General features: G+C 40.1%; 1 protein-coding gene across 1 annotated transcript in view; it reads right to left on the bottom strand.

The window, feature by feature from the left end:
- Nucleotides 1-22,522, bottom strand: part of STAG1 (STAG1 cohesin complex component) — a 168,790-nt gene that overhangs the window by 122,957 nt on the left and 23,311 nt on the right. The window contains exons 2-3 of the mRNA XM_082288099.1: nt 10,724-10,855; nt 4,122-4,224 (exon numbers count right to left, since the gene is read on the bottom strand). Of these exons, the coding sequence (XP_082144225.1) occupies nt 4,122-4,224; nt 10,724-10,752 (132 nt within the window). The 5' untranslated portion in view covers nt 10,753-10,855. The remainder of the gene's footprint in view (nt 1-4,121; nt 4,225-10,723; nt 10,856-22,522) is intronic.

The raw sequence follows: 22,522 nt of genomic DNA, 5'->3' as shown, positions 1-22,522 counted from the left end.
TAAGGCATTGTGGTCTGCCTCCTCCATACCAGAAACTACAAAAGGAGCTGAAAGCAAAATTGTACAGGCTTTTCTGGGGACAAAAGCATCAGAAGTGCCTTGTTTCCTCTTGCTCTAAGTGGAGAAAGACACACTGTGGCTCTGAGTATGGGATGAGAGAGAAACCAGCAGAGATCTCCAAATTGCCACCTCTGGAACAGACAAACTGATGTTTCTCCCTGTCCTCTGAATTACATATTAAATCTGTCTGCTCCTACTTTGAATCTGAAATACAGCCAGGGATCTCTCTCACTGCCTCAACCTCCAGCAGCTGAGGTTTAAGCCAAGCTATTCTGAGCTCCTGGGAAGGTGAGGCCAGGTAGTTTAAAATAAAGCATGCCAACAATGCTGACCAGAGTGTTGATCCAAAAGAGGAGGCAAAAAAGGATAGATAAATAAGTGACCTGAGCCTGAGCTCACTGAGGTGAAAGCTACATTGCAGCATAAACCCTTGGGCTTTCAAATCCCCCACGTAGAACAGGAGAGCACATCCATTCCCACGTACTTCAATAATGCAGCAGACACAGAGGGCATTTTGGCCAGTGTTACTCAGGAACTTCAAGAAGAGGACTGTTAGAAGTCACTCCTTAAAGAGATACCCCAGACTCATTAAATGCATACCCAGATGGTGTCCTCACATACAGTATCACAAACACCTGCACCACAATATCCCACTGGCTGGACAGCCTCAGCTCTTGGCCAGTCACTCCAAGGGCATCTACTCTACAAGACCCAGTGTTTAGAAGGGTGCAAGGCCAATGGCCAGCCCCAGCCACTAGAGCAGGACATGGCACAGCCCCTGCTAAACTCACAGCAAGGGCCCGGGAATCAGGACAATCAGGTTCAATTCTGAGAGCTATTCTGCAAGACCAATGCACTTAATCTCTTTGCAAACTGACTGTCTAGCCTACTCAGTCATGTACTCATTAGAATAGTGTACAGAAGTGAAGGGGCTACTTGAAAAGCAGTGGTTTAGAATGGAATGACTTGGATTGAAAGGAAATCTTAAAGATCAACTAGTTCCAAGTTTTTTAGAAAGTGAAGGTACCCCCAAAACATTATGGTTCTCTATGAACTGAAGAGGTATTTGCTACAAAAGGCAGTTTTTCAAATGAACATCATCTTCTTACAAAGGTCTCAAATCTGCAGAGAATGTCTTTCTTTGGAAAACAATCTGGAAAATCCTCTTGTAGTAGCGTGTCTTTCTGATAAAAGGTCAAGTCCATTCTGTGACACAGCAGAAAACTGTTTAAAATACATACATATGGAGTATATTCTATGCAGCTCTGTAATAGGACCATGCAGCACCAAGTAAAGTCCCTTTCCAAAAGAGGTCAATGTGTTTATGGCAGATGTGCCACACTGTAGCTGTGATGGCCTAAGGACATCAGCAATTCAGCATTTGCAGGAAGAGATCAAATCTTATTAGACCATAATATTCTAGTTAGAAAAAAATCCCAGGCACAAAAACCAGAAAAGCCTTTGGGCTACCATTCTTCAGGTCTGTAACAGAAATGAAAATCATCTAAGCTAAATCTCAGTTGAGAAAAACATCTTTGAACTTAACTAAATCTTTTAATCTGTTTCACATCTGACAGTAAAGGTAGGTGGGACCTGTGAAGAAAACAAAAACTGCAGTAATGAAGAGTTGGGGGGGAAATGTCAGAGCTGTACCTCCTGTAAGAACCAGGCAATTCACCTGAGGGAAGTGGCTGGGTTAGCAACAGTTAGCAACATGTTTGCTAAAGCAATACAGTTACCAAGTCCCTGGCTTATCACATCAAATAATGCTGTAAATTCAATTGCCTGGATTAGCCTTTCCAAAGTGTTTGCATTTCTCCTCTAGGATATTAGACACTGAGTGGCTTTTTGCTTTGGGGGCTTTTTTTTTTTTTTTTTTTTTTGGTAGAAGAACCAAGGGAGAAATTTATCATGAAGTAAAATGGAACAGGCACCTGAGACAGGCTGTGCAGTCTCCAGCCTTAGTGGTTTTCAAAACCAAACTGGAAAAGCCACGAGCAATGTGGTCTGATGCCAAAGTTGACCCCACTCTGACTAGGAGGTTGCAATGACACCTCCTGAGCCCCATTCCATAAACAACCATATTGTTTTTCCTCTCTGAAACTCTTCCAGTCCTAATATATGCTTTCTTAAGATTTGGGGATGGAGGTCAAAAGGGAAAGAAAAAGTAGAACTGAGCAAATTCTTCCAAATTTTGACAAACTACAGTTTTAAAAAGGACACTGTATTTGTTTCATTCTCTATTTCCTTCCTCTAAGATTTAAGACTGGACTTGGGGTTTTTGACTCCTCTTAAGCATTAAGATGAAGCTTCCATGGAATCCCCCCTGATAACCCTAAGGTCTTGTTCCTTAGCAGCAGCAGCAGTCAGCTCACAGCCCATCATTTTGTGAATGAAGCAATGGCTGCTTCCTCTGCATGTTCATCACTTGACAATCACACACACCTAGTGAGCCTGGAGTTGTTCTAAGCAAAATGAGCACTTCCTCCCATGGAAACCTGACAGCAGGACCAGCAGAGTGCTTCAGCAAATGTTCCCATAGGAGCTACTAAGAAATTGAAGCAGAGGGATGAGAAACACTTCTTGTAACACTCACCTTTCCCTTCCAGTGAGTGTGTGCTGGGTACAAAGTACCCCTAGTGTTGCTAAAACTTGAATTCCTATACTGTGACAACATTCTGGGTTAGCAATCAGGTTGCACAAGCCTGCTTTTTTTTATTAGAGCTACAAAACCCGATAGATTTACTAATGAAATATTTGTAAGATAATTTTTCATTTTATCCTTTGCTTACAAGCTATGTAAACAGATAAGCTGTTCTCTTTAAACACTTCCTTAAGGCTTGCCTGAAGAGGCTCCACGTTCATGAGCAAATCCATTTATCTGATGAAGAATATATGCATCATAGAAAAGTGTTCAAAAACTTTCAAAAAGGAAGACAATGTGCCCAGAAAAGACCAGGATTTAAAATGCTGGCACCCTGAGTAAGTCCAGAGACTGTGATGCAAATTCAAAACCAACACTAAAGAGGAATTTGCTTCAGCTTGGCCAGCATGCCTGAGAGGAACACATCCATTCTTACAGCCTCACCAGCCCATGGTTAAGGAGATAAGCCTCAGGATCAAAGACCTTAGGGTTAAAAAAAAAAAAATCATCTCAATCTACTAGTGCTATATAGATAGATAGACATAGATATATAGATACATGGCACATTCATATTGTGAGTTTATTCATAGAGCAACACTAAGAGGTGAATCAAACTCATTGGTAACAAACACACAGAAGTTCCCACCAAGTCTTACTCCACACTGTGTACTTCAAGTGACACAGCCAAGAGAACTAAAATTATTATCTTCAAGAACCAAGATGAAGGACAACATGACACACAGAACTTTCCCTTTATTTTCCAATAAATTGGCTATTTTATAAAATAAGTGAAAATAAAAGAGAAAGCCTCCTTAATACCCTGTGTAGAAGAGAACTGTTTCTGTATGCTCCTACTGATAGGCCAGCAGAGACAAGGACAACAATATCACCTGCTGCAGCTGCAGCTCCCAGTCTGTAAGCAGAATGCAGTGTCTGTCAATCACATGAATTTTTAATTGTGTTAATAGATTTTTCTCAGGCATCTAGTAAATATCATGCTGCAATTCTTCCATTCACAGGAGAAGAGTATCAGTAATAAAGGATGGCTCATATGTCATTTGTCACTTAAAGTCCATTACAACTTTCAAGAAGACAGTGGTTGTACTTACTGAGGTTATTCTCATATCTGAAAGAATGTTGTAATGACAATAATAACAAAACTGTATTGTTCATGAAAGCAGCTAGCAAAAAAAATTATTAACAGCTATTGTGAGATCATTTTAATGTCCTTTTTTTAAACACTGCAAACATTGTTTGCACATCAATCTGATAAATATTTCATACTGCAAGTCTTCATAAAGTCCGACACAGGACTCATTAAAAACCTATTTATGTGACCACAAGATGATCAGATGAAAAAGAGTCTGCAGTCAATTTTAAATAGATGCATAACAAAACAAAAATAAATTACACATACTGGAGGCCTGCCGGGACGGCCCCTTTTTCTTTTTCCTTTGACTTCTGCTTCTTCAAGCTCACTGCCAGCATCTGAATGTGCAGTAGTTTCGTTGGTAGAATCCCTAGGGGGGAAAAACACTAGATAAATTCAAATGATTTGAAATCAACAAGTAATCTCTAACTGACTGATTAAATACTTAGTCCTGAGCCAGAAAACAGATAAACAACAAAAAAAATCAGCATTAAAAGGCTTTCCTCATTTATTCTGCAAACCAAGGAATCGAACACTGGCCCTGGCAAAAGGCCTTACCTTTTCATCAGCTGCAATGTCATTTTATTGACTGGAAGTTCTTTAAATTAACAGCTTCATTTGAAGCCATGTTACACTTCAAAACTGGCTATATTAACCAGTACATGCTCAATTCATCAATCCCACAATGTATTCACTACTAAGAACTTCCTTTTACTCTCTGTAGCTGCTTCTGAGCTGCTCTCAAGGCCCCAAGAGCAATGTGGAGTCCAATCCAGCTGGCTCATCGTTAGCACAGTTACACAAGGTTCCACACAGCTCACACCATGCTCTCAGTCACACCCCAAGACAAGCAGCTTGGGCAGCTATTAATAAAGAGGATTCAGGCTGACTGTGAGGCCCAAACCCAAAAACTCCCTTTGATCTGAAGACATTTATAATTTTTGCAGTTAGAAAAATATTTTCACTTTACAATGGAAAACCCTTGACACTGCTCAACTCCTGTTAGCAGAAAAGCCCAAACAATAATTTCACACTTGTTGCCATTTCAGATTGAAGACAATGATAAGAAAAAAAAATTCTCCCAATGCTCACCACCCCTCCCAGCCAGAGGCACAGGTACTTCTCTGCCTTCCAAAAAGACATACCTGCTTGAAGAAACTCAGATTGTAATTGATCTGTTGAAGCATTAGATCTTGCCCAAGAGCAGCTCACATGCAAAACTATACCTGTTACTGATGGGCTTTGTTTTTACTGTGCAAGACCACCAGTGCAACAGATCTCTACAAATTTTCATTTACAACTAATAATGTCCTAGATTACTCAGGGATGGGTGTAGTTGTAATCATAGACTTCTTTTAATCCAAAATCATTTCCTTGAAGTGAAAGGATTTCAGTTGCTGTACAACTTGTGCAAAGGAAAGGTGAAAACCAGACCTATTCCATATTCTACAGAGCCTCAAACATAAAAGGCAGCATTAGTGATCTGCTCTAGAGAAACTGAGAAGCTCCAGCAAGCCGAGATCTACACAAATCTTCCACATTGTCTGGGGGTTATTTTGTATTTTGCTCTATAGATCCAGGTATTATTCACAAATTTGTTGTATCACCAAGGAAGCTATTTAATAATGCAGAAAGATATCCTTGTATCAGAACTGGGAATGTTCTCAATACTCCTCTTTACTGAAATTACTGTATTGCTTAGGTCTGCTCTCACTCAAATAATTCTGCAGAACTATGATGCATTTCTAATAGTAAGACACTGTTTTCCAACCTTTTCCAATTTGCAAGCACAGAAACACTAAGGGGTCCACAGAACCCTTTACAAAAGCCAGAATGCAGAAGAACATATATTAAACTCTTTTTCTGGAAGTACCTTCAGCAGATTATCTCTAAATACTCTACACACCCCAGAATATCAGGCACCCTAGATGAAAAACAACCATTCAACTGCATTTGAGTTCACAAATTACATGCTTGCAACGCAGTACTTCAACAAAATACTGAAAATGCAGCTTTGTTGTGATACAATTAAAAAGCAGCTTTTTCACTTAATAAACTATGAAATGTGAAAAACTTAGTATCAAGCTACGAATTTGGAAAAACACCCAAAAATATAAAAAGCCGAAAATCAAATAAAAGATACCCCACATGGAGTTCCAAATTGTTTGATAAAATAGGGCCACACCAGAGAAAAGCAACGCAGTAAATACAGCTGAAAACATGTTTATGCAGATGGATGTATCTAGCCTTTACTCAAAGACTTCATCACACTGCAAGTCAATTTGACAAAAATGTCCATTGCCTCACAAAGGCAATTTTAATAGATTTTGAATACAGAAGTAAAGAACCCCATAAAAATATCTGCTGCCTTCTGTTGCTGGAGAGAAATTAAAACCACTCTCTATTGCTCTCTCCAAAAAAACCCCAAAGCTTTTCTCTCTGATCTGCTCAGATCCCCACTGGAAAAGTTTCAGGCATGGTGTGTCTGTCTAAACAATACCCCCATTCCTGGGGAAATGCTGTGCTTTGCTAGCTTATAAACTTGCACCCCAAGGATCATCAGGATAAAAATTTCTCTCTATTAAAAACAGATTCAGCAATCCTCCTAGGCAAACAGCTCAAATCCTTCCCTTGAAACACCAGAGCTATATAAATAAATTAAACTCTACTACTATTTCACATGCATCTACTCCACAGAGAATTCTATTTTCCTATACAGCCTCAGTCCAGTCTAGCAAAACCTCCAGATAAATTTGTCTCTTTAGTTCTGGAAATTTCAAATGTTTCCAAACACTGCATATGGAAGGAACAATTAAGTTAATAACCACCTTCTATTCTTTGCCTTACATAGACTGTTGTCTTAAACCTGATTCTCTTCATATTCTTCTGGTAAAACTTCTCTAATTTGCTGGAAGCCTCTTTGGCCGTTTCCCTTTTTGGGAAAAGCTCAATAAATGAGTACTAAGGGTGAGATTCATCTAATCTAAATTTGAGACATATGCAATGCAGAACAGAAAATCTTAATGTACAAGATACCTCACACTAAGGTCAGTGTCCAAAACTGGTCAGTCAGTTTAAGTCTTATAAATTGTGTTTTCTCTCCACTGCTGGTAAGGTGATCAAGACAAGCAGCTCAAATAGAAATGTTTCAAACTAAACAAGATGAACCTCGCCCTAACAACATGTGAGGAAGAAAGGAAACTTCTTTCCAGCAAAGAATATGTATAAGGAGCAAGGGGAAAACATCAAAAACTGGGTTCCCTTCAATCCTCACATTATTTGGAGTAGAGAGACAGGATCAAGGACAACCTCCAGTCCCTAGCTGGTTTCATATTAAAATAAACATCATTTCAAGCAGCAAGGAATTCTGTTTGAATCAAGCAACTCCTGCACAAAAACGCCCTTCCAGTGTGGCCATGAGCCCTTTCCGTTTGGGGGGTAGTGCCTCTTGCTTGTCCCAGCCTCGCAGTTGCTCTGGCTACACAGACCTGCCCCTTTTCCTCTCCTTTCTGAGCTCAGAGCAGCAGCACAGCATCTCCTGCCTGCCTGCAGCTCTGGCAGGTTGTAGCACTCAGAGGGAAGCAGCTGGCCAGCATCCATCTCCCTCATTCCCTACACGTCTCGCAGAACTGCTAAGAAGTAATTTATCTAGTGGCAGTTATTCACATCTTAATAGACCAGAATTATCCTATCCTCATTCCATGTGTGTGTGACTAGGCACCTGAGGGGGAAACTTTGGCTTAGTCATAATTCATCTTTCCTGAAGCTGTTGGGAGGGAAGATAATCTGGGCCTAAGGAAACCTGCTTCATCTAAGGAGAGGTGGCAGTGCCTAAAGCTAAACCTTTTCTCTCTTAAGACTCCTTTGACATGGCAGGGACATGAGAGAATTGGACAGAGGTGGGGGCGACCTCCAAGAGTGGGGTGAGCAGAGCAAAGGAGACAAGTGATAACCCCTTTTTAGGGCTCAGGTTTTCTCTGCTTTGCCTTCTGGTTTCTGTGGTAACTAAAGCATCCTAGAAAAGTGGCAGTAACTGCAGGATCCCTTCTAAAAACTCCAGATATTATTCCAGAGTTATAATTACTAATCCTTGAAACTATCCATGCTAATGAAGAATTAACAGATTACTGGACAGCCCTTTACCACATCATGCTTCTGAAAAACATGTTTCCACTAACACAGTAAATTTCACATCTCTGTAAAGGAACTAAAACAAATTTACCTTTCTTCTACTATTCCACAAAGCCCTAGCTATAGAGTTTATACACCATGCCCCTTTAAAAACATACCACAGCAAAAACCTGTGTTTATGTATCAGGTTTTGTAAAAAAAGAAACCAAAACACTTCTATAATCTTTAATCGCTGTTGCTGAGGGGCTCGACATTCTGGCAGAGATAAATTCAGTAATTGCTATCACCAGATTCAGCCTTGTGAAAAAAGCATTCATGAAGAAAAATGGCTAAATGCACAGGCTCATGAATCATGGATGAATCAGTTCTCATGGTGGATCTTCAAAAATCTAAAGAGCAAACATGAGTCATGTCACTGAGAGAAGACTCATAGCTGTCCATCACACAGGTCAAACACACCAGATGTTTTCTCCAAACATTTGAAACACCAATGAGTGAAATCCTGTCTTCATTGTGTTCTGAAGCCACTTCTAGGAATCTAGAAAGGTTAAAGATTCTCCTTTCATGTTTCCTCAACAAAGAAGAATTGGGGAGGGAATATATGATATGGTCCTAAGCAATATATTAACATATCAAATTGGCTTTAGGATTGTTTGTTTAAAGAGGGTAGCCAGAAAGATTAGAAAACATTACAAAAAAGAAGTAGAAATTAAGCACAGGAATGGGAGATTATAATAATCCTTCAAATAATTCATTTAAGAGCTAGGAAGGAAACCTTGGCTTTCTGTGTGGAACTGGACTGTGTCTTCCCAAATCTGTAAATGTGTGAAGCTAGTACCCCCTACCCCAAAAATTGCTTCAGGTTTCCTCACCCTTAGCCAGCACTCTTCCTGATGAAGCCTGGCTGAGACTTTCTGAATTAGAATTTGTCACTTTCTTTGATACTTCATCCACACTAGCCAGTGTTCTGAGCCCTCAGGAGAGTCCCAAAACCTTCATGTGCAAATCATGCTGAGTCCTTTGTGAAATGAAAAACCTCCTCTTGCTCATAAGCAATCAAAACTACAATGTATTGTTGAGGATGACATCTCACCAACACTTCACAGAGTAGCATTAAATGATTCCAAATGCTATCAGAAAAAACTACATTCATGGGTTTTTTTGCTCTTTGATTTGCTTAATATTGGTGGCTCTGATTAAAGAATATGCCGGTATATTTAATGTCCCTCAGGTTTTTCAGCTGGCGTGTAGCATTACCAAATCCATTAATATGTACTTTTTAACCTTAAACTCTCTGATATTCCATTCACTTCTTAGTCCACCTGGGTTCTTGAGGCAGGAATGGGAATATCCCTTTCCTACCACTGCCATCACAGAATCTCCTAGCTTTTTCATCTTGGCATATTTCACAAACATCCCCTCACTTCTTGAATGTGGCAAATCCAGGAAATATGAACCAGTAAAATGTTCTTCCACAACTAATCCCTAAGTTAACAAGAACCCCCTCAGGCTGACACTCCCCCTCAGTGCTGCCCATCAAGGTCATCCACAGCTTTAGCCTGTACTCACCCACAACTAAGTTTTTTTAAAGAGGTTTTAAAAATACAAGAGAAAACTGTAATGTAAAACATGTTATTATTAAGGTCAGACAAATTTCTTTTCAATTGTCCAACCATTCCATTTCTTAAATAACTTGACTTGAAATCTTAGCTTAGAACCCCACTCAACCCTGATAAACTGAGGCTCCTTCACACCCTGAGGTAAAAAATATAAATTAGAAAACATTCCAAGCAAAAATAAATTAACATTAGATAGTTACCAAATGTACTTGGTGCAGGTGCACTGGCAGCAGGGTGGTCACAGAGGGGGCTCTGGGAGGGGATGGTGGGGGGCTTTTGGTGGGGGTTTTGTGAGAGGAGCCCATGCTGGAGTGGGCTGGGCACCTGTGCTGGGGGCATGAGGGGATGGGGTGGGACGAAAGGTTGAAGGTGAACTGAGGTAAGGGCAGGGGTAGAAGGAACACCTGGTGGGTTTTGTCTTTGTTTCTCACCATCATCCAAATCTTTTTAAATTAGCAGTAAATTAATTTTCTCCAAGCCAAGCCCATTTGGTCTGTTGTTATTTCTCTTGCCATTAACTCACCGCATGAGCTTCTTCACTTTGTGTTCTCTCCCTGCCCTGTGAAGGAGCAGGTTCCTGTCTCTAAAATTCCTTCTTAACTGTACTTGATTTACTCTCCAGCTCCTCCTACTACAGACTTCCACTCTGTTCTTCCCAGTAGCTCACTTTATCCAAGCGAACTCATGTTCCCATGTGCATTAGCCACTCCTATTTCCTAGCAGGACCAAAACATATCCATGCCACTTGCTGTCTTCAACTGCAGTAGGCAAAGGCTTTTTGCACAATAAATTCAGCTCATTGTAAGTACACAACTGGAATACACAATATGGTCAATTATGACCAAAACCAATACATGCTGCTGAAATCTCCCTCAAGCATTAAAGACATTTTCATGGCAAAGTTAAATCTCTATACATAGATAGAAATATTGTTTAGATTAAGTGTTTTGCAGCTTTTTTTACACAGTTTCTCAGCATATGAAAACACAGGAGGCCTGGAACAGTCACACTAACATACACTTCTCTCAAGCTTGTGCTTTATCCTCACAATCACCTCTCTGTTTACTTCAACCTTTATAAAAGTGAAGATTTCAAATGTAGAGAAAAGCATATACTCACTGTAGTACTGGCAAATCTGAAGTAATCATTTTTGCAGCACTCTTGAAAGTAAGAGCTACATAGAACTTCTCAAAGTTATTATAAGACAACTACTTGGAAACCTCTTTCATGAAATGAATGTCAAAGTCCAGTCTGTAAGAGAGAGAAAAAAACTGTTAGATGTGACTCCAAAATAGTAATACATTGAATAAAACATGCTGTCAACAATAAAGGTCAATTTTGAAGTAGCATCACTACTAAACCACAAGAAATTTAGAATGGATGACCCTGAAACAGCTTCGTCATATTCTTGCATTCAGATTTTACATTTCTGTTTAGGTGACTTTGTGCAATTAAATAAAAATTTAAAAATAAATGTTCTGCATTACTTCCCATATTTGTTTACCACCATACATGTGTGTTCAAATGGCACTACACCTATTCAACCAGACCCTCTGGCTCACAGCTTTGTGTGACTGAATTTCACAGAATAATCAGAAGCTGTGCAAGTGTCTAATTGCAGCAGAAGGTATTTTAACTTGATGAAACTGAAGTTGTAAGCTTTAATAATAAAGTAGACTGCATCTGTAATGTCACTACATCCACTAGTAACATTTCTCTACCCAAAAGACTAACCAAGGAGTTAACTAATGGCAGCAGATGTGACTTTACCATTAAATAAAGGCACAGTGTGACAGATTCAATAATCTTCACTGGAATTAAACACAGAACTGCCATCCTATTCTTCCAGAAAATGCAAGTTCTGGAGAAACTAAACAGATTTGTTCCAGTCTCCCCTTTTACAGGTCCTGGGGTATTATGAAGAGCTGCATGGAGCACTGCAGTTCAGCAAGGGCAATGAATATCAAGGACTTAACTGTGTGTTTTTAAAACATGGGATATGTTCAAACTCTTTTATCTAAATACTTAATTTCCTCTTGATGGGCATTTTTTTCCTGTGCTCTAGTAGCTTTGCACAAGGCAAGAAGAAAATCCAGCCAGGAAGAGGTAATGTGACCTGCATCAAATGGAGAATCTAAATGAAACTGTATCCTTCTAAACAAAACAGTACAGCATATAAAGTATAATTTCCACCCTCGTACACATACATACATCAATGTTTATTTACCAAACTGTACACAATGAACAGACTTTTTTGCCTCTTCATATTACAGTTCCAATTAGACTGACAGTTGCATACAACTAGTTCTTCCAGTACTTACTACTTTGGGCTACCAACAATTTTACTTACAGTGCCTCATCATGAAATTTACATTTTTTATACCATATAATTAGCAAGCCACTTTGTTGCAAAACACATGTCAACAAACAAAATGTTTGTTTGGAGCTAAAAGCATCACTCTAGCATTACTGGTTTAAAGGGGCCAATACACCAGGCTGGTGTAAAAGCTCTCCAGTTTCACTATGAGACAGAAGTTAGTCTGAGCTCTCCTTGAACAAAAATGTCATATATGCTGTTTGTGCTATTTCCATAAGCATTTCTTCATTAGAGACAACTCTCATTACTGTGTTTCAAAGGATGTGATTGCTCCTAACAGGGCTCTAGTTGACAATGTAAAGCAACCACTTCAGACACTGGTAAGAATTTATCATACACAGCATAAGACTGAATTAAGTTCTGAGTTGACTTCCTATATGAAAAAATAAAGGTAACGTCCAGATCTCTGAAATGGAGAAGTTCACTACAACTGGAACAAGACTGAAGAAAGAAGTACTTTTTTGTACCCACACAAGCACACACATATGGATGCTAAAAAAGCTGGCAGAGAAATTTTTCCAGTTTTTACAGCCTCTTGTGAAAGTCTCCTTTCTCACACAAACTAGCTGGGGAAACAGTTTGCTGTTTTGTAAACTATACTGCAGGTGCAAGCTGTTTGTGTCTTGTTTTCTACACTGGGAAAAATATTTTGGAAATGGGTGTTATACCGTTCAGCCAATCACTCTGGGAGGTGGATAGTCAAGCACCCAATGATGTTACACCACTCTTGTGAACAAAGCTATATAAACAAGTCTGTAATTAATTAAATAATCCCATTTTATCCTGCACTTGGATTCTGTGTGGTTCCTCACGCCATCCCTGTGGACAACAGGGACACACCACACACACACACACACACACACACACACGTGTGCTTTTGCTAGCTGGACCTCAAAGGAAACCTATCCATCTTAGATCTTCAGATTATCTACTTCCAGCTGGATTCATGGCAATCTTACTTTTCAGAAAAGCTTCCTAAAGTAGTTCAAGAAAATTTATGTGTGCGCCGTGTGAGGTACCTTCCACAGACATTTAAGGCATCCTGCACAACTGCTATGTGGGATTTCTTTTTTAAATTTTCCTTTTTAACCTAATCACTGTTCCCAACTGTTGGCTCTGCATGCCCAGATGTAGTAATCAGCAGCATTCAACTGCTCTAGGAAAGTGCTCTCACACACAAGGAAAAGGATACTTGCTCAGAGAAAGCTTATTTGAAAAGCAAAACCCTGATTTAGAAGTATGGAGTGAAGGGTATAAAGAGCCAGAAGCAGAAGAGAGGACAAGGCAGCTGGACCCACGGTGCTAAGGGCAGACAACCTGACACCAGGGAACTGCAAAGGCCTGGGGTGTTTTCTCCTTGTCCTTAGCTAAACAGGAAACTGCAAAACAGGGCTGCAAAAAAAACCCACCCCTCTGTGGTAAAGTTCAGACTGGACCATCAGAAGACAACAAGTTGCCCTTCTACACTCTTGTATTAATAAAGCCAGTGTGTGACAAAATACAAGAATGGTTTGACAACTGGAAAATTCATTGATCCTTATGGACTATACAAATATGAACCTTTGTGGTTTTCTGGTTTTAATAGAAGAAAATATCTGTGTCTGAAAGATGATGGTCTCATAACCAGGAAAATCAAACTCTCCCTCTTTCTCTCCTTCAGCCTGAGAATAAAGTCACTGATAAAAAAATCCTGAAAGCTTGAGACACATAACCATTTTATCACCTGTCCTGGAGAAGAGAACAGGAGGAGAAGTATACTTCATACTTTGGCATTTGGGGATATTTTAACTATAATAAACACAATATAGTCCTTTAACATGCAGTCAACTGCTTCTCTTCTAGTTTAGAAAAAAAGTCTGATGTTTTCATTCAATTCCAATTATAATGAACTTTGTACCCTTGCAGCTTTTTGAACCCACACCTCTATATTTTAAGACTACATAAATTTATGCTGGTCCGGTTAAAACTACCTATAGATGAATATAAAGCAGACAGTAGAAGACACCATTTAGTTCAAACATCCAATGGTAAACAAGTAAATGTTTCCCTTTTTGCCTGTTCTGCAAGCATGCACAATAATCAGGGCAGACATAATGACCATTATATAAAACTGCCTCTGTAAAAAATGTATTTTCTAGTAGACTGTTTGGTTTTTTATAGTTTTTCTTCAATAGGTATCTCATAATGAGCTGAGTTTTAGAAAGGCTCTAGGATTTTACAACAATGAATCCAATACACACATTCCATCAATATTTCCTGTCGTTTTTACTAACACACAAAGCTACCCACATTTTTTGCAGTCTTTAGGTTGTTTGCCTCTCTGGTGCTGAAGTAATCTACCCATTTTAGCCAAAACCCAAATTAAAAGACTGACAACACCCTGATGGAGTCCTTCCAAGCAACTCTCTGACACCAACAAAACTAAATCAAGTTCAATTAACTCTATTATGGACTAGGTACCTACACTTTATAAAGTTGAACCCAAAACTTAAATAACAAAGAAAACCAACTACTAAATCTAGCAGTTACTACACTATCAATTCCATTGCCTAGAAGATACCCAAAACAAAAGGTAACAGACTTGTAATACAGCATCCTTTCCTTGTTGACCAAGGCACCTTATCCCATCCAAGTGCAAAATATATTCGAACAACGGCTCACACAAATGAAGCAAAGTCTTCTAAAATTAACTGGTAATGCCTTTACCCCCTTCCTTCATTTCCCATTTCTAAGGACTCTGCTCTCTCCCTCAGTGCTCCCTGCTGGAGTACCTGATGGTGTGCCATGCCCCTGCACAGCACCAGAAAGCAAGACACAGAAAACTCTAGTTATTCATAGTTCAGAGACAAGACTTGTCCCCTCAATATTCTTGCCCAAAACCCACATCTGACCACTAGGAAAAGGCATCAACATCAGCACAAACAACAATCCTGCACTGCACACCCAGGCAGAGCTTCCATCAAGAGGGTGAGAGAGAAGAGAGGATCAGATGCAGGCAGATCAATTCTAGCCTTCACTGCTTTATCCACGGCCTTGGGCACACCACAGAAGCCCTTCCTGCCCAGCTACCCATCTGCAAAGTGAAAATAGTATCTAGAAACTTCAGATGTGAATTCTAAATCCTGCAGAAATAGAAAAACAATCATCGGGAACTAACCTGGTAACAAATTTACCAAATGCCGTGATGTGTTCTGCATCACTGAGGAGTTTTTGTTTGCTCTCAATTAAATATATCTATAAGCATAAGCTTTATTTCTGGTACAGGTTTGGAACTTGAACCAAATTACTCATGTTGACCCTACAGCCACTTGATCGAAAGCCAAATTAGATCACCACTCCCAGCTCTGATTTTGAAAGCACAGAGCATCATTTAAGGCCAAACAATGCATAATGCTCATTCAGCCCATCTTTAGAATAATTTCATTGAAGTTCTGTACACAATAAATTTTTCACTATATCACATTATAGTAAGTACTTAAAGCAAAATTGAAAGTCCAAGTATAGAAAAATTATCACTGAGCACTAGTGAGTTCCTCACTACTTGTGGTGCATAGCAAGCTCTCTATGTGGTCTGCAGCATTTCTAATCCAGTCAAACCATGACAGAAGGCAGAAATACCAGCAACAACTAGGCCAGCACAGCATGGCAATGCTTCACTTCCTACACCCATCAAAATCATCCTGGATATATTATTAGTAGTAATCCCTCTCCAGCATGTCTCTGCTGTTCTTGTTATCCACTCCAGTAAAACCTCCAGTTCCCAGTCTGCAAAGGCACGTCAGTGTCAAACCCCAGACCCTGGGAGAGCTGTTTGACACACCAGATGTTTGTGCTGCCGTGCAGAGGAACGTGGACAGGCTGGAGCACTGGACACACAGGAATCACGTGAAGTTCCATGAAATGTACGGCCAAAAACCACACAGCGAGACTGTACACAAAAGTGGGGTATTTAGCAGATGTTTATTACCATTGACTAAAGTTTCTTTCTTTTCTTCTGTTCTTTACAGGTATCACCAGACATTTTACCCATACCTGTGGGATCAAGAACTATCTCGTGGCAACCCCTAGCTGTCCATTTAAATTGCCTTCAATTGCAGGTGTCTCCTCAGTTGCACCAACACACAGAACTGACTCTACAGGCAAAACAGCTGTTGCTGCTTCCTCTCACCAAATGCTTTTAGCCTCGACAGGTCCTGCCCAGTTAGTCAGAAAAATCATCTGAAGTGTCACATCGTAGCATGCAATATTATTCTGTGCTCTTCGACAGTCCCAACGCAAAACCTTGCACTGAAAGGCTACACAAACCACTTCTTCCAAGCTGGGAATAAAATCCTTACGTGACAAAAACCTCCGAGTCATACTACCACATTTCTATACTTAGTTTTCTCTCTCTAAAAATGTGTGAATTGCCAAAACCAATCAGTTTTTCTGTATATTCTGCTACCATTTCCAGAAGGTAGCAGCTAATTCCTGTACTGCGCAGGTCAGTGCCAAGGCACCGACACCAAGATCACACAGGAAAGCTGGTACAATCTTTTAACCATGGCTATAATAGCATAGTTAATTTATGTGTCACACAGCACTCAGACAATTCAGCTTGATCTCCAGTGTTTAGTCCAACAGCTTTTAAATATATTATTATATACTGCTTTCTTCTAATGCCTAGGATGGCTAATACTAAAAATACTAATCAATGCTTCACGAAAACAATTGCCTGTAGATCTGGCTTGCTCAAGAACAGAAATATTATCATTTCAATTTGTAATTCTAATTTTTTTTAAAATAAATGTAAATTTGATGGACTGAGCATATGTAAACAAGCTTGCTTTCCCTTTGTTATTCTTACAGACTCTTCAGACATAACTGCTCCTTCCTCTGTGGACACTCCGTGAGACACTTGACCTGATTTTCTGCAGCACTGAGCATTCACAACTGTGACTGAGATCACCAGGGGCTATGGGCACTCCGTCACTCATAAGGCAAATAATTATGGGCTGATTGCACAAGACTAAAAGTTAAGGCACTGAGTTCTAATGTTAGTCCAGTGTCCAGATGATTAAGGTCTAAATTAACAACTTGCTCCTTCCCATCTCTCCATTAGGATAACATCAGCTATCTACCAGCCTCATGCCTACCTGCTCTGAACATAAAATACACAAAGAGAAAAGGGCTCTACAAAGTTACTTCTACTGTCCTCAAGCTGTGAGAATGAATAGATGGACCCCTGAAGCCTTCTGCTTCTCTGCAATCCTATTTCCAAAACTTAGAGGAGTCTTGAGAAGATAAACTCAATTGTCTTTTTAAGATGATGCAAGAGCATTGAGAATCATTAAAAAAAGCCCATGGAACAAATTTTAAGTTGAGAGAGATTTTGCTTATTGTAGAAACTGCGGAGTCATCCTCCAAACAGAAGACTGAGCAATCAATAAAAACTTGCTAAAGACTGAAGAATGAAAGGGACAGCATAAGTGTGAGTTATCAAAACAATTAAAGTTATCAAGGTAATTAAATGCTTCCCCCCAAAAGGACCATCCTGCTTAGCTGATGCTCACTCAGCTCACTGAAATGACCTAAAGCTTTTTGAGGTTTTGCACAGTTCATTTTAGTGGACCAAGCCAGTGTTCCAGGAGGCTCCAACACACCTGTGCACAGGACAGCAACAGGAGAGTACAGCTGGACACAGACCAGACTGAAGGAGGATGACTTCTTTTCCCATGTGTAAAACTGCTGCAAAGGCAATGGAGAGGGAGAATAAAGAGTCTTTCCCAGTGAGAACACACAAGCAATGGGTTTTACTGCAGCAAGGAAAGTTCAGGTGAGACACATACAAATCAGGTAAGGACTAGTGAAGCTCTCCAATAGTTTGCTCAATCAAATGTGGATTACCCACCACTGAACACTTTTGCTTTTCCCAAGTAGATGGGTCATGTTTGTCAGGTACAACAGGCAAAGTCTGTGGTGAAAGCTTATTCCAAGGAGATTGAAACAGCTGGGAAAAACCAGACAAGGCTTTAGGGACACAGCCTGCTTTGGGTCTGAAAACACGGCACAACCAGAACTGTGCCTGCTGGAGAGGAAAGGCTGGGGATTAGGCCAACTCTCCATACCCTTCCTTACCCCCATCTCTTCTAATATTTCTGGGACTTTTACCCTCAATCAAACCCATGTGTGACAATAATTAAAACTAAATCCAGTGATTGAATTCACACTCAAGCACTGTAGTGAGTGCCCATTCCTAGAAAATAATCTACATCTAGAGGAATCCCTGGCAGATCCAGGCATGTAGAGGGCTACAGAGGCTTTGGATATTCATCTCTGTGCAGCACAAAGCACAGCAGGCCAGGAGCTCACACTGTCTGCAGGCACACCAGAAGCACTGTTAATAGATTTTTATGCTACCTCAGAAAAGTGTTTACTCATCTGTAATTTTTCTCAGCAGTGGACATCTGGTGTTCCATTATTCATTGCATCTGGAAAATTGCCAACAATAAAACCAATTTTCACAAAAAGGAAGCAAAGCCTGACATGCAGAATGCTGGAATAAAGGAAAAAACTCTCAGAATGGTTCAAGTTTTTGTTCTCTTTGTCTTTTCTTTTCTCCTCATATGGGGGACTCTGAGGAGAAAAGCCAAAAGGAACTGCAGAACATTTTTTCCAGATTATAAAAGAAAACATGCATTTTGAAGTCACATATAAATTAAAAACTCTGGGAAATGACTGATTCTGGTACTCATTTGAACTTATGGGGGAAGTGCACGAAGGTCAGATGAAAATAAGGTCACTAAAATACTAACTCAGCTGCTAACAGAAGGGATATTTAATGTTTCATATAGAGACTTGCATGTATCAAATAGAAGAAAATGCAGGACGACTCTAATGTGTAATATTCCCCCAATTTGCTGATAGGTAAATACTTTAATACTCTCCTCAAAAGAACACAAAGGCATAATGGCTCTTCAGAGGAAGGAGGTGGAACTGAGGACTTTGTTAAAGCATTCCCACCTCTGAGAACTGATCCTTCAGGAAGCCACATCTCGGACTCTGAGCTTGCAGGAGCAGCTCCATCACTTCATTTGTTGCCAAACCTGTCAAGATCCACAGCCTTGCAAAGATATCCCGATCTAAGTCCCTCAAACAGCAAAGATTTCTGGGCATTACCTCAGAGTGACTGAGGCACTGAAAGCCTCTCTTCAGTATCCACATCTCCTCCAGAGATAAGCCTCACAAAGTTTTAGACTAAGAGTCTTTCAATGCTATCAGTTCAGGAACTGGAAGATCCTGGAGTACCAGTTTTTCCAAGTCCAGGGAATTCAGCAATGCTCCAATGACAAAACCCCATGGATTCCTGTACTAGAGCCTGTCTAACAACAGCTTGGAGGCTCAGCTTAACCCTCAGCCTGATGCAGCTAATTGGCATCTGTTCCACTACAGCTCCTTATTCACTCAAATATCATCTTTTTGTGTACATGAGGGCATGTGGATATTTTAAAATTATTAAATACTTCATGTTTCAAGCTCCTCAGAAGTGATGTTGCATTTAAAAAGGGGATTAGTAAATATCCAATAAGCATTTTATAAGGAGCATAATGCTATCTCTCTGCAGTGAAGCAGACTAAATACCCTTGCAGCATATAACCATTTTTACTAGCATGAAGAGGACAGGGGTTCCACTGATGCTTTTCATTAAAGCAGGAATAAATTTCAACAAGAAATGTAAGAAAGTTGTTTTCCTTCCATTGTTAATTATTTTTAGCCCAAGTAACTCTGTAAATGCTTTTTAAAAAATCCCATTTGCTTTAGCATAAAAGAGACTTCTCCAAAGAGGTTGTGGTAGCACAGACTTTTTGACTCTTGATTCTTGACATTCTGTGGGGCTATTGACAGAACATATGGATGTACAATGGAGAGGGAGTAATTTCCATATCCTTCCCACACCCACTAGGCCAGAGAACCTAAATTATAAACACCTGAAAAGCTCCTAAAAAAGAGTTTGTGAAAACTGAACAAGAGCCAAACAAAGGAGTAGAGGTAGACCATAAAAGATTAAGCTATCAATAAAAGGTCATTATAGATACAGATATAAAAATTACAGAATCAAACTCAACTTCCCAACCCCAACAACTTATTGATAAAATTCAACCTGATATCAAACCAGACACCCTCCACCTACATCTTGTGCCACAACAATCCCTCTTCTGAACCAATCCATAACTTGCAGCCTTGCAGGGAAATCCCACCATGTCCCAGACACCAAAGAAGAAGCTGTGAGTAATACCAAACCCTGACAATCAGCAAAACAAGCAGGCAACTCTGTCTTGGTTCTTCTTCATTAAAATTTGCTTCAAATTCTCCTCCCAGTAAATGAATCAACACTATTCTCTTCTACTAGGAACTTTTTTATGCGTTCCCCAAGACCAAGAGGCTGTGCAGGTCCTTAATCCAAGGAGACCAGATGGAAAAAAACCCCATCAGAACACATTAGAGTATTCCCCTCTTCAGCACTCGGTGAGCTGGTTACAAGACAAACTACACTGCATCTATAACCTATACAATTTAAATCATCCCTCCATCAAACCATCAATGCTACCACACACACACACACTAAGCTTCCCATTGACCACATTTCGCCTCAAGAACTTATAAGAACAATAACTCCAGACTCCACATGCTGCTAAATAGCTCCAACCCATCCTAACCTGACACTGCAAGCCTCCAGTACTGTACAACCAAGCCTCCCTTTCTTCTGAAACATCCAGATGACATATATTTTTCCTCTGAAAACTCATACACCTTCAAAGCCATCCAAGGTGTGACACCAAACAAACACCTCTATCAGACCGTTCCCAAAGCCTGCACTGAGACTGGTTTCCTGTCCACCCGGCCAACACAGGAAGCCAGGAAGGTGAAACTCAAACACACCATACAGCAGAGGCAGTGCCCCAGGAGCCTGGGCGTGTGCAGTGAGCACTCAGCACCTGCACTGAGCCAAGAGAACCTTCCCAAAGACTCCCTCACACAAAAACCTACCAACACCTCACCAACAGGACATCCTCTGTTAGTACACAGGGCACAGCTTTTCACCTGCAGCAGCTACACAGTCAAATCATTCACTGCAAAAGCATACATTAAAAACTTTCTTCTCATCTGTCTTAAAACAATCCGACCACCACAACAAAGTCATGAGGAAAAGCACATTTTTTCGCTGGACACACACAACCATGCTGGAGCTAGAAATAAAAAGCCTTGCAAGGATGTTTCCCAAGTGACCTCATACTGCAATCAAAATTCAAACCTAAATCCACAGGCTAACACAATTCCCCAAAGCCCCATGGCTTCCCCTAAACTACACAGGTGAACAGCAACAGGACGAGCAGCAAACAAGGAAATGATGATTTGCCAGCAGAACACTTCCCAGAACAAAACCATTCCACTCCTAAGTTCTCACTCCTGATCCAAAACACTTAGGAAGGTGCACAGCTGGAAAATAAAGATTTACAATCATTTTAAATAATTGACTCATAAGGGAAAATTGGCTTTATCCCATGTTAGTTTCCTCCATCCCTATAACTTATCTCTCTGCCCCACAGGCAATGCCTCCCCACACCTCAGCAGAGCTCACAACAATTAGTTGCTTTCTACATGTACTGAGCTTGAGGATCGTGGTTTTATTTCAGTCTAAAGCAGTGTGATCCAGGAGCCTGCCTAATTTTTTACAGCAATGTCAACCCGACCTAAAAAATACATTACCTGTACCTACAAGCCTTTCCTGATTGAGACTGAGACATGAGGGGAAAAAAAGAACCCAAGGACTCAAGAAATAAAAGATAAGCTAAAATAGGGATGGCTACCCACCAGCATTTCCTAATGACCTCCCCAACACAGAAATCACAAGAAATCAATGAAATAATAAGAAATAGGAACTAAGTTATTATCAAGTACTATGTACAACTGGCAACAGTTCTGCAATAGTCCAAAAAGCAAATATCAAAAGGGAAAATACAAATTAGCACCTGGGAAAAAGATTTATTTTAGCTCAGTAAATAATCCTGAAGAAAAGCTTTTATCATTCAGAAATTAATTTTGGTTAGTCAAAAACCCTAGGAAGACCAGGTAAGGGGTGAAACTGCTTGCTCTTTGCTATTTAAAAATGTCTTGTGCAGCACAATAAACCCATTAAAAGGGAAACTTTCTCAGGGAAAAAATGTTTGAAAAAACCCTCAATATCTCTTCCATTGCTTTTTCATTTTTCCAGGTACAGGAATGATGAGTGTACAGATGGAAGACAATTATCACACTGTGTGGAACCAGTTGAGAGACCAGTTCCAGACTGGACAAACTGACAAACCAAACAAGCATTATCAGAAATACAAGGAGGCGAGGCAAGAGCACAGAAACCAGCGCATGACCTGGACAAGAAGCTGATTCAGTTTCCTTTCTTAAGGACTTCACATCCAACCAGATTGTTTGCCCTCCATCTCCTGACAATTTCTGGCCATACTGCCAAACACCAACAGGCCTGACAGAAGGACAAGTACCTCAAA

This window comes from Coloeus monedula, assembly GCF_965178545.1.
Source record: "Coloeus monedula genome assembly, chromosome: 10".
Taxonomy (NCBI): domain Eukaryota; kingdom Metazoa; phylum Chordata; class Aves; order Passeriformes; family Corvidae; genus Coloeus; species Coloeus monedula.
The sequence above is the reverse complement of the archived record's forward strand: the minus strand, read 5'-3'. Positions and strand labels throughout refer to the sequence as shown.